The 13306-nt window shown below is 37.5% G+C and overlaps 1 protein-coding gene across 12 annotated transcripts in view; it reads left to right on the top strand.

Annotated features, from left to right (window-relative positions):
- GRID1 (glutamate ionotropic receptor delta type subunit 1) overlaps window positions 1-13306 on the top strand; it is a 564590-nt gene that overhangs the window by 446456 nt on the left and 104828 nt on the right. For all 12 annotated transcript variants that reach the window (XM_065067788.1, XM_021297291.2, XM_065067780.1 and 9 more), the window contains one exon: window positions 6898-7071. In XM_065067788.1, coding sequence (XP_064923860.1) covers window positions 6898-7071 — 174 coding nt within the window. The remainder of the gene's footprint in view (window positions 1-6897; window positions 7072-13306) is intronic.

Genomic DNA, 13306 nt, shown 5'->3' on the forward strand with positions numbered 1-13306 from the left:
GCTCTTTATCACGAAGAAAAGCTTGTGCTGTTATTAATAGTTACTCTGTTTAAAAACAGATGAAAAAATCAACCATATAACCTCTTCTACAACACTGCAGGGTGGATAGCAGAAAAGTAACTTGTATTGGTAGTGGCTCTTGCCAAAATCAAAGGTGCTTTTTTTATTGATAGAATGTAGTAAGCCAGTTGATTTTCTTGTACTAACCTGAGCTTGATAACCAGAGCTTTTGAAAAATTATCAATAGCTTTATTTTGCTTCTGATGTACAATGTTAACCATAAATACATTTTTTAAAAAAAGTCAGGGACCAGTTTATTGTTGGTGAAAATTGGTTTTCAATAAGAAATCTGAAATAAATTGGATGAATCTATACAAATAGAGTATTATACAGATTCCAAATCCATAGGGAGAGAAAGTGTTCAGTAGTTAGAAGACAGCTGATATTCTTGTAAACTTTAGTTGAAAAATAAAACTAAACCACATTTAACATCCGGAAAAGCATGCCTTTGGATATTTTCTCTTTTTAATCCACATAAAAGAACTTGGTTTGGAAAAGTTGGAGGCAGTAAGCACAGAGAAACTGCTAGAGCAATTGCAGATGTGTAAAGCATTTGGTTAAATTCTTCCCAACTATGATAATAGTTGTCAGAAGAAAGCCTCCACACTGAAGGAGGAGGGAGAAGTGAAGTAGGAAGAAAAGGTCTTGTAATTTCTGCAGAAGCGAAAAAAAGATTTGGAAGAGGACAAATTCCATCAGTGGCGAGGAGCCTTAGAAAGTTAGAGTGCTAGGGGACCTGCAGAGCTCTGAGCCATGTTGAGTTATGTTATACACATCACTTGAATGTGGGTCAAAATTTTTAGACAGCAGTTGACCTTATTCTTCCATTTTGGACAGATGACACTTTCCAAATGATACTGGTGGTGCTGTCAGCAGATGAATTTCTAGATCTTTAGGTGATCAATAAAAATTTCCCAAATTCAACCTGGGTGATCAGTCAGAACTAAATGCAGAAAAATATTATAACGCTCTTTATTTTCCCCTTTCAGACCATTCACTCAAAACACATTTCTGTTAATTCTTTTCTGGATTCTGGCTCAATTCTCTTATTTCTGCTGTTTTTGTAAGTCTCTCTTCATCACTGTTTCTCTGTCTGTAGGAGGCAGTTTGTCATATTAGAGAAGAGAAATTGTCCCATCGTCTCTCTCCTGGTGTGACATATTTCCTACTTTCCACTTCTATCCCACAGCTCCTTTGCTCCTGCCAATAGTTGTTTTCTTTCCTTTCACCATTTCAGGCATGCCCAGTATATCTGTATATTTCTTGATTTGAGAGTCAAACAGCTTCTCAGCTGTCATCTGGGCACTTGTTTCTTACTTACCTCTATGAAATATTTTTCAGAGGTTGAGAAAAATCAGCAGAAAATAGAATAGTAATTATCAGATAAAGTATATCTCTGCAAACTAGTTTTTCCCCAGGGGTAGCATGTAGGAAGGTGTTAGAAAACACATGATGAACAGTGTTCTCCTAGTACAGGGCTTGTAGCGTAATCTTGGAGAAACTTATGAATTCAGAAGAAAAATCCCTTATGAACACAGTGTTCGTTATTCACGTCTGTTTGGAAATTTTTTTTTTTTTTTTTTTTTTTTTTTTAGAAATTTCTGTTATATTCACTTTGAAGAATGATCAACAATTATACCCATGAACCTGTGCAAATTGTTATGGCTTCATTTTTACTGAGGTAGAACCAGGTCTATCTGATAGATTACAATTTTTCTCAGACTTTCTGTACATATGGAAGTGCTAAAAGTTTCTTTGTTTGTTTGTTTTTAAGCATCATTCTGTGTAATGATGCTTGTGTTTACTCTGATAACAATTTAATAAGTCTTTTACGCTTCCCGTGCCTTATTTTTGCTTGAAAAAAAGCAGATTTCTTAACAACGGTCTAAGAATACAAGCATGGCAAATATTCTAAGATCTTTTCAAATTATACAAAAATGCACAGACTAAAAGAAGTCAAAAAATTGAATAGAAATACAAGGAACACACTGTGAAAAATGTCTTAAGATTTAACAAATTACACATTTCAATGCAAAACTTAACAATTCACAATTAAAATTTATGCCAGTTTTACTGCAGGTCCTTTATATTTACTACTCTCCTGAAGAAATCTTGCTTCTCTCCTTTTGTCTGCTGTCTTCATCACTACACAATTTTTATTTATTTATTTTCCAAAGAATGTATGCTTTTCTTATATATGTTGAACGTGGGGGAAGCTTCTAGCAGCTTCTCACAGAAGCCACCCTGTAACCTTGTCATGCAAACCCAGCAGAATTTGCTTGAATTTACTGTATAGGCACTTGCTCTGATCTGAGAAACACTTTGGGACAACCAGTGCAGAGTCCTTATATCTAGAAACAGACCTAATTCAACTAAATTATGAGTACATTGCTGTAGAAATTTTTAGGATCATCAGGTAAAAGGAAGAGAAGTGACAGAGTGTTGGATGTGTGGGAGGGCAATGAAGATGGGAGTTGGACAGGTGGCCATGCAGACTCATATTAGAATGTTTTCTGTGCAATGGAAAATAGATTGTGCCCTTGCCTGCAAGGATTAACCTATATATATGTATACATATGCATCTGTGTGCCTGCTCATGTGGGATGCAGAGAAGCCAGCATATGGTTGGTTGAATAAATTGATCTACAGGGTAAGCCATCATGAATGTTTTTAAAAAACAGGTAATTGTAGAATGTTTTCTGGATTTTCAGCAGGTGAACAAGTGTCCCTTTATAGAAGTACATAGTGCATTAAGGGGAATTAGAATAACCTAACAAACACTATCAATCCTAATGCAAAAATTCCACGTGAATCTGTTGCTTGTCTCCATGAATGTCCTTGTCCTCATTGCCATTCAGTTTAATCCTCCAGTTTTCTTAGGGATGAGCTTTCTGTAAATCTCTTTTGGCTCTTTAAATTATTAATGTCATTAAAATTTATAATTTTCTGTCATTACTTCTAGGAAAATAGAGATTGTAATGTGAAACATAATTGTCTCATTTTGCAATTTGTGTTATGATAGTTGAGCACAACTAGAGCTGATTTAAATATTCCCCTGAGCAATACGGCTAGGTAATACAAACTGACTGAAGTTCTTTGTGTGCAGATAAATAAATAGATAAATGAATTCCCCAAATGACCAATATTTCTGTGCAAATAAACAGATAAATGAATGCCACAATTTTTTGAAAAGTAAACTTTGCCATTAATACGACACACGAATAGAAAACACAGCACTTAAAGTACTCCTTCAGTGTTGAGCTGGGTGGTGAGAACTACTGCAAGCCTGCATGAATAGTCAGTATTACACTGATGTCTGCCTACCAAAATATTTAAGTGGTCCCTGAAATATTTGGAATAGCCAAATTCTTTCCCTTAGTAAAGGAAAAATCCAGGATAAGAACACTTAGATAACATTTTTTATCCCTGGGTGATCTCTCTCTACCCTCATTCAAGAAATTCAGTGTTTACAGTCCTGAGTGCAAACTGCTATTGAAGGTGCCAAGCAACAGAAAATTAGGCTCTTTAACCTTCTTTAAAGCATATTAATCTATATTAATTAAAGATTTACTCCATGTGCAGTAGTAACATCATGGGATCATGAAAGCCAAAAAGTGGGCATGTGATATGGAATTTTGCAAGGAATGCTTGCATGGCCAAACCAGCCGATAAACTCCACTTAGAATACATCATTCACGCATGGTATGAGTGCAACTACTGTGTGCTGGCTTGTGCCGTGTAGTGATCCAAGAACAAGATTGGAAATTTGGGATACACTTGTTTAAAAAAAATGAAACAAACTACTCTAGGACCAACCTAAATTATTTCCTTAGTTGTCAGTTTCACAGTGTAAAGAAGATATTCATATCATGTACAGGAAAGAAAACATGCTACTTTGAAACAAATAACTAGATGAACAGACTTTAATTGTAAGATCAGTGTGAAATGTTTTTTCCTCTGTGACTCTAAGGCTTAGAACTATTTTTTGGATATGTGCTGTTATTTTGATGGGTATAAAAGTAAGAATCCACTTCACATATACTTATTTTTCCTCTTTTGGGCTTTTTTTTTTCTCTTCTGTATTTATCACAGTCAGAACACAGGTGATCTTTCTGCATGTGACGTTTAAGGTTTCACATGCTACTCAGCCAGGACCATGAGTTTTCTGGAATGTCCGTGCCAGGCAGGAGGAAGAGGTGCAGTCCCCTGGCCAGGGAAGCTGCAGACAGGCTGCTCTGGTGGGGGATGCTGTTGACCTGCTCTTTTCTGCAATTCAGGCACTCAGCCACTCTGTTCTATCCCTGAACCTGCCTGAGGTGCCCTGCAATGCTGCCTGTGGCTGTACCACCCTGTGAATTGGCATAGAAAAGCCCATAGTTGCCTTTGGCTTTTAGAGCACCAGCTCAAAAATGCAGACATAGACCTTTTGTTCCCAGCACTTCCAAGAACAACTTTTTATTCTGTGCTTTTACATTTCTAAAAAGGAATTTTGTTTATAAAAGGAATGGATCATTTGCTGGCATGAGTGTCCATTTAGCTAAAAGAAAAACCAGGAGCTTTGTTCTGCTTGATGTTACATATTGAACTGAGACACCGAAGTATTTTATATACTGTCAGTTTTCCACACAGAAAAAGGCGGCACTTTTAGAGTCAGATTTAGTCTAATTTAGGTTCTGATTTTCCTTTCAGAGGCTCCTGTTTTTCTTCTTTGGCTGTGCAGTAACTATGATTTTACATTCAGGACTCACTTGGTGCCTATAGTTGAGTAGGAAGAAACTGAGTTAATGTGTCTAACATAGTTGATTTCCTCCACTACCTTACCTCTGGAAATCCTGTGGGGAAAGCAGTTCTGATCTGCTATGTATAGGCTTATGTGTCTCAGGTCAAGCATTTTGACACAGATTATGAGACGTCTTTGAAAAGTTCTGCGTCACTCGGGGAGGACACAAAATGTGTGTGGTGAACTGAAAGTCTGGATGATTTGTGATCTTTTATTCTGTTTCCATCCACTTAGTTTGAGTTTGCCTGCAAGAGATACAGCCTAAGGGTTATAAGTTAAAGGTATCCCATATTATTGTTCAGACTGCAGATTATACATGCTGTGGGGATTAATACCCCTGAGCCCAAGAGAAGAGAAATCCAAGGCAGCAGTGTGGAGGGATCTGTAGAGATCGTGGGTCTCTTTCAGTGTCTCCCTGCTGGGCAACAGGTGCTGCCAAACATTTTCTATTAATCCTCAAAATCTTCGGCTTCTATAAGAATATATTTATTTTCTGATTTTCTGTTTTCACGCCACACCAGTTGGTCTGTCGTTAATGCAATGAATTTCACCTTCTGCAAAGTTAAAAATTCATGTTCCTAAAAAATGATGGGAAATTGGCAAAGATGAACTAAATTGAGCCAAAGCTACAGTGCTAGTCTACCATAACAAGTAATTATAATAACCCCATGGTCATTTCAGTCACAGCTTGACAGAAAAAGTGGCAAGAAAACAAAGTATTTTTTTTCTTGAATGTTAAAAAGACGAGGCTGTGTTTATTTCTGCTGATGACACAACACAAGGTGTGAGTCCTGTTGACTGAGTAGGTACAACAGGAGTTATTTGCAGCCCCCTACCCTGTAAAGGGCTGAGCAGCCCTCTGCAGGCTATGCAACGGGTTGGCCCAGCTGTGCAGCTGGTACAGCCAACCTGTGCTGGAGCTGGACTGATATGGGTTGCAGATGCTGCTGGTGGCAGTGGTGAGGAGCTGGGATGCAAAGCTGCTCCCTGTGGAGGAGGTGCCTGGGGATGAATGCAGCCAGCAGTGCTACTGCCTATCCTTCCCCACCATGAACTCCTGGTGGGAAACAACCATCTCAAGCTGTTCTGCTGTTTTGGTTTCAGGATCAGCTAAGTCTGTGATTTTCAAAATATTTATCCTAGGGATAAAAAAAAACCCAAAGTTTTGGTTCTGGGGCTTTTTCTTAGATACAAAATACTTAAAGCATAGAGTTGAGTTGGCTTCAGTTGTGATATAAGGGCAGCAGATGCAGGCCCTGGCCCAGGATGGATTAGGAGGCTGGGATGTGGGTGCAAAGAATCTTTAGACAGCGCAAAGAAAAGAAGATCAGCCTGTCCTTGGGGTCTCCTTATATCTTATCTTAAATTATTCTGTGTGCAGAAACTTGCAGTTCTAATTGTGTCAATCCTTTCCATGAAGTTTCTCCTAATATTTTATTTCCTAATACAGATAACCTCAAAAGAGTGCCTTGAGTCATTATCAAGATTAGTCTTGAGAAATAATCTGCTGTTCTTATGGGAAAAGTACTTTCTTGTAGTGTTGTTCTCAGTTGTAACGGACGTATTTCCTAAAGATAATTACATTTTTTATTTGCTCTTTTGTTCTGAGGATGTAGTGAATATTATTCTATTCTATTCTATTCTATTCTATTCTATTCTATTCTATTCTATTCTATTCTATTCTATTCTATTCTATTCTATTCTATTCTATTCAACAGAAACCCTTTCTATATAAATCTGGTTTGAAAGCTCTTGTTTTTTACTTGGAAACCTATTGAGACCATGTTGGTGCTTTTCTATGAGGAACTATCTCTGCAGTATGTTTGTATTGCCAAGACAGATGGTCCTGTGTTAAACTGTTTTGTTTCAGATGATGCATAAAAAATACCATTGTTGTTATTAAATACAAAATAAGAACATTTGGCCTAGACTAAGCATGTGTGTCTGTAACTTTTTTCTTCTGTTGTCTTTTTAAAAACATTTATCCAATAATGTAAGAAATATATGAAATGTCTGGACAATTATATGCTTTTAAAAGACTGTATCTCCATTCACAGGAAATCACTGATAATGAAATATTAGAGTTGGTACATAGTGCTCTGGGGAGGATGACAGTTATCCGGCAAATTTTCCCTCTCTCGAGGGACAACAATCAGAGGTGCATGAGGAACAACCACCGAATATCATCTCTGCTGTGCGATCCACAGGAAGGTTATCTTCAGATGCTGCAGGTCAGTAGCTGTACCCACCAGAAAAGTCCGTCTTAGGAATCTGACATGAAATGGTTTTCTGTGACTGTATTGCCTCAGAGGAAGGATAAAATGAGTACAGATAAATCTGAGCATGTAACCTTTGGTCAACTTTTCCTGATTTTATTATTTATTTTACTTCCTAGAACTAAGTGCTTTAAATGTGATGTTATGTTTATGAAGTATGAGCAAGCTGTTGCACTAAATCAGAGCTGATTTGCATAATTCATTCTCTTAAGAGAAAAAAGGAAAAAAAAAAGAAAAAGTCCTAGTACAGTCTTGTGTTACTGCTTGCTTATTATATTTATGCCCATTAGACATTGTTGTGAAAGAGTTAATCTGTGAGGATAACAGAGCTCTGATAGGTATTGGGCTGTGGAGCATTTACAATTTAGTTAAATTGACTGAATCCAGCTGATGTATTCAATCTGTCCCATTTCAATAGTCTCAGAAGTCTCTGGCAGCTGATAATTGAGTGAGTGAAATATGCACTACTAGTTCAAGTTCCAGATTTTGGTAAAGGATTTCTCTCTGGTATAAGCAATATCTCAAGATTATATTTTTTTTTTCCTTGCAGTAATTTAAATATAATTTTAGGTGTTATTTCCAAGGATAGCCCAAAAATTCAGAAACATACATCTTGTGTTTTCAGTGGTACTCCATGTGCTTCTGGTTTACTTTAGACATGGTTAAGAATCTCATTTGTATCACTGTTGAAGCTGTTGAATACAACTAAAAACTTTAGTGAGACCGAGAATACAAACTTGATTAGAACCTATTTATTGCATACTTAGTTTTACACTATGATGGACTGAGTGAAGACAGTGTTTGAGCCTGTGAGTCGGCAATCATGGGTACTGTGTGTTGGAGTGTGGCTAGAAAGGGCTTGGTTAGGCTGTGGGGAGCGGGATGTTGGCCATTTGGGCTGCTGCAGCCTCATCAGGAAGGTGGTATGGGGTGAGGGGTCCTTCCAGAGGGAACTCATGTGCTGGCTTGGAAGAGCTTCTAAAGAGCAAGGTATGAGGCTTATGGGAGACCAGAAGAGGTAGGGTGATTATCTAGAAAAGAAGTGGGAGGTCAAGATTTTCCAAGGAACATGGATGAGGATGTTTGTTTTACTTATTTGTGCCCTGCTAAAAATTTGCATACCCCTCTGAGGGAGGGGTATGAATGTGTCCTCCTTGAAGAGAACCTTTGCTGACTCAAGGTTCTGTCATAGCGGTGGTAAAGTTTGGGAAATGCCAATCACATGGACTGTAGTTCTGGGCACTGGTCTGTTCTTTCTACACAGGGGAAAGTTTATTTTTATCTCTTGGCTTAGAAAGAAAAGACACTTTTGATTTTTGTAAGTAACTCTGAGGTACTCTGTAATGAGAGCAAAGGCCACTCATGTCAGAGAGCTGAAGCAATTTCTGGTATGTTGAAAAAGCTATCTATCCTGCACCAACAAATCACTCATTGGTGAAAAATCTTACATTACAGCAGGATTTTGAGTAGTGTTGTCTATGCTGGTTTATGCATAATCTAATTCAGAGGTTCATCTGAAGGGCTCTGGTAGACATCTCTGAGCAAGTTCTTATTTGCTAAAACAATAACTGGTTTGCTAGTATGAACAACCTTGTGCCCTGTTACTAAATTTCACTGACAAGGATGCTTTAGGAAGGACCTTCTTCCTGCTGATTCCTAGATGTGGATTTTGAGAAGCAAAACATTCTCAGTTTCTGTCTTCCAGAAATATTATACCATCTTAGAAACTGTCTTTAGGAGAATGGAACAGTAATGTTACGATTTGCCCATTAGATCCTTCTCTACAAACATAGAAACCAGAAAGAGATATAACGTAGTATAGAGTTACAACATTCACCTTTTGGAAGTTGATTCCATAACTGTCATGTTCAGCCACACTGGAATGAAATATCATGAAAAGTGAAGGACACATGTGAGATCTCTCAAATTAGATGCCCCCAGTATCTTTTATGTTATGCTTAGGTTTCTACAGATTGAATATAGGACGTTTTTAGCATGTGCAGTTACATCTGAAGCATTCCATAGCTGCATTTTTTTCATAGGCTTTGACAAAACTTCTTACGAAACACCTTGTGGGCATACAGCTCATATTAATTTCCAAGTATGACTGACATGTTATTAATGGTCCTGCAATTCAGGTACTTCCAATCTTCTATTTCCTTTTTCTTGCTTAAAAAATAGCTTTGACCTTTTGCTACACAGAAGTACATAACAAAATTTCCCCTGTTGCCAGAGGCTGCAGTAGCTCCCAGCTCCGTGTCGGGCTGCATGAATCCACCAGAGGCAGTGACCGCCTGCCGGCACTGAGTCCTTGTGCTGCTTTGAAGTTGTTTGATTAACACCACAGTTTGGAAATCCCTGGCTCATTCTCCCTTGGGCAATCTCATATTAATAATTCTTTGTTGTCAAGGTAACTTAGCAGCTATTGTTAGTTAATTATTTATTTAATGACTTTGAAGAAGAATAAGCTAATCTCTGTCAGCCTCTAGCTGTAAATTCTTTTTATGGGAGAATTTAGTGTTTTTAACAAGCTAGTAAAGAAAGAAACATTTGTGTCATGGATTATTAACTTCGTTCTGGCTAAATTAATGAAAATCTTTTTGGAACTATTTTGTTCTCAGTGTGTTTAGTACCATATCCTGGAAAGTTGTTTTTCAGTGGGTGATCATCCCAGTTTGGCATTCTGACAAGGCTTTTAAAGATCAGGCTGTTCTGCAAACTCATCAAAAAATTCATCTGTTCTGAATGCTTTGTGGAAATCCAATCTTATTCCATCAACCCACTTGTCAAAATTTTGCTCATGCCCTTATTTCTTCTACGTATAATATAGCCAGCTGGGTTTCTGCTTCAACTGGAGAAAAAGCTGTAAAACATTACCTGTCTTGGTCATTTTATTTGATTTCAGAGGACTAGATTTATCTCTTTCTTATTCTTCATATATGATCCTCTGTGTCTATTTCTCTTTTTTGTTAGTGGAATAGACAGATTAGAATTTGCTGTCTTCCACTGGCAATCAGTATGCTGTGAGTTGGTCCATCAGCATTGTCAGTATTGCCTCATGTGGAGAAAGAATACTGAAACATTTCAGGATTTATAGTTAAATCCAGTTAGTACTAGATAGACCTAGTATCTATCCCTGCATGGCATTTGAATGGCATTTAGTGGGATTACAGCTATTAAACTGTTTAGATTATTTCAGACATATTCTTACAGAGTCAATTTGAAGACATTTTAATGCATAATCTGCTTCATTCCAAAATCTTCCCATTTAAATATTACGTTTGAAGCCTAAAAACTTGATTTTCGATGAAGATCTTTTTTCTTCCATCAGGTTACTTATGATGTGTTCAAACACTCAAAATATTTTTTCTGTTTGTTTCTGAAGAAAGATTTCTCTTTAGAAATGTATTTCCCATTGCAGTTTGCTTCTTCCCATGTTTACCATTTCTCTATTAATAAATTCAATCTATGTGAGTTTATAGTAAAACGTATTACAGGGACATAATGTATATGAAATCATTTAACATGCTCCAAAATATATAGTAAGATTAAAAAGGCAAAAAGAAAACCCAAGCAAACTGTGTCACAAAATTAGTGAGTCCAACCTCCTTTTTGAAGAATTATTCCAGGCATTGTTTTGATGTATTTGAAGAGAAGACATTAGGAAGTGTGGGAGGGTATCCACCGAAACAGCTACTCTGCTCCCATGTAAAAATGTCATTATTTGAAGACTTGACCATCAGATATCTTGTAGGAATCTCTTAGCAGCTGCTTCTACATGGTTGTGTTTTTATTTATGAACTGTCTTATTTTCAGGAATGACTGCAATGTTTTGGAGATGTGTTTGGCTGCTTAAACTTAAGGGCCTGATCCTGCAGTTTTGTCCAATTAAATAGCCTCACTCTCATTTTACCTATTTACATTGCTGTTATTACACAGCTGGAGGCAGAAAGTATTGATTAAGCCCTATTAAACTGTCCTCTTTCTGCTAGAAAGAGCTGATGAGCCACATTTTTATTTTCCTTTCATTACAAACCTTTATTTGCATCTCTCTAGTAAAATTTAATTTGGACTTTTGGCCACATGTTCAGTCACGGTGAAAATGTTTCTGAGTACCACATGAATGAAAAACATCTTTGAACTGACTTCACTGCCCATTGCATGGCATCATCTCCCCCTTAAGCCAAATGGCATGTGTTTTATACAGGGTACGTCAGTAAAATTGGTTAAAAAATAACCCGCATAACCACGGTTGTCCTCTGGTCGTGTGGGATTTTGTGAGCACTCTGGAAACTGAAACCCAAGGTACTTTCTGGAGTGAGCTTTTCCTCTCTGCTCAGGCTACCTCTTTTGACTGCTGGAGTTCTCTATTTGCATAATTATTTCACTGAATTTTTGTTCAGTGCTCTATCAGGGACCGCAGACAACAGCGTCTAGAAGAAAGGGTCGGTGCTTTTATTTTTTTTTATTGCCTCTGAAACCTAATGTGAATCCATATTTATTTATAAACGAGGTAGGGTGAAATGATAATCTTATACTCTGTTTTGCAATTCCAATATTAGCTCTTGTCTTCCTGTTTGACTCTCAGTTGGGTTCAGTTTTCTTTACCAAATGTTTCCTGCTAGACTTTCCCTGGACAGTTAGTGTTGGCTGTGCCAAATTCTTGAGACATTTAGTGAGCAAAGCCAATGCCTGCAGCTAACAAGCTTGAGCTTTACAGGATAATCCAGATCTTGTGTTATTGTTATCACGTTATAAAACATACTAGTAAGAAAGCACTCTTAATTATGATAAATACTCATAATAAATATCCGAAGGACAGTGAGCATTCAGCAAATAGAAACTGTGGGTAGGGAAAAGTGGCGTGAGATGTGTAACTCAATAAAAAAAGGAAAAATAACCTCTAAATAAACTAAAAAAAAGCTGCTTATTAATAATAAAAAAATATTTTGAGAGTAAGTTCTTCCAAAAAAAACTTTGTAAGCCTCATTGTTTGAGATACGTAAAACTAGAATGGGCAAAACACTAAATAAGACACTAGTTTAGATTCTTTATTTTCAGAAGGCTTGAATAAATATACAATTGATGTCTTTTTTTTTTTTTTTGTGGTTTTAGGAAACTTTTATTCAGGTTTTCATTTGCCTCGGTTGATGAAAAATAGCCCTTCAGAACTCTGAAGTTGACATTTCAGTCTTTAATGAATGTTTGGTTTTCCGACACTGGTTTTCTCATGAATGCCAGACTGCTGGCTGTGATTTTGAGCTCCATGAGCAGTGAAGTATGAATTCAAAACTTAGGAATTCATGCAAAGTCTCACAACAGGCTCTGCAAACTAACTTAAGAAAATGGAATAGGTCAAATTTTCAGTCTCTCCACTCTAACAATATCCTTGTAAGCATGTGTTATACCATAAGTAAACCACCCATCTTCACCGCTCCTAGTAAGATGCACCCAATCATTGGAGACACAAGTGAGTAACTATGCTTGGCAGTACTTGAACTTCGGAAGTTGAAACGCAGTTTTAGGGCATGCTGGTGTGTGCGTATGCAAGCACGATGATATCACTCCCCAGGCAGCAAGCATTTCTGCGGCTGGCAGGCTGGAGCTCCTCTTCCATCTGCCTCATCCTTGGAGCTGACTGCTGCGGCTGCTCACAGGGTGATTTTTGGCAGCAGCAAGGTACAGATGCCCAGCTTGGGAATATGACTTTTTGAAGCAGTGGCATCTGGGTGTCAGCTTGTCTTCCCAGCTGGTCTCTTCAGTGGTCTTGTCTGGCCAGACTTCCGGCTCAAAAGTTGGGGTCAGTCTTTGTGGTTTCCTGGGCTTCCCTGAAGAGCTAAAAACTATCTTCATATGTAACTTCAAAAGTAAAATCACTCTGGAATATCTAATGAAATTCACATAAATGACATTTGATAATATGATAGGTTGACATTTCCACTCTCGTTGAAAATTTATACTCTGCTTTACTAGTGTATGGTGGATTTTTTTATTCTTTGCAAAACAAAGGTTCCTAATGTCTGGAACAATATTTAGAAGATACACCAGAACATGCCTAAAATTACTCATGCACAGGGAAAACTCTTTAATATATTGGTGAAACAGTGACCATTGTTCTTACAGCAGATAGATCAAAAAGCATCTCATTCACAATACCTCCTGCTCTTACAGCTCTCAGCAATGAAGTGAA

Source organism: Columba livia, chromosome 6 (genome assembly GCF_036013475.1).
Source record: "Columba livia isolate bColLiv1 breed racing homer chromosome 6, bColLiv1.pat.W.v2, whole genome shotgun sequence".
In the NCBI taxonomy this organism is placed as follows: Eukaryota; Metazoa; Chordata; class Aves; order Columbiformes; family Columbidae; genus Columba; species Columba livia.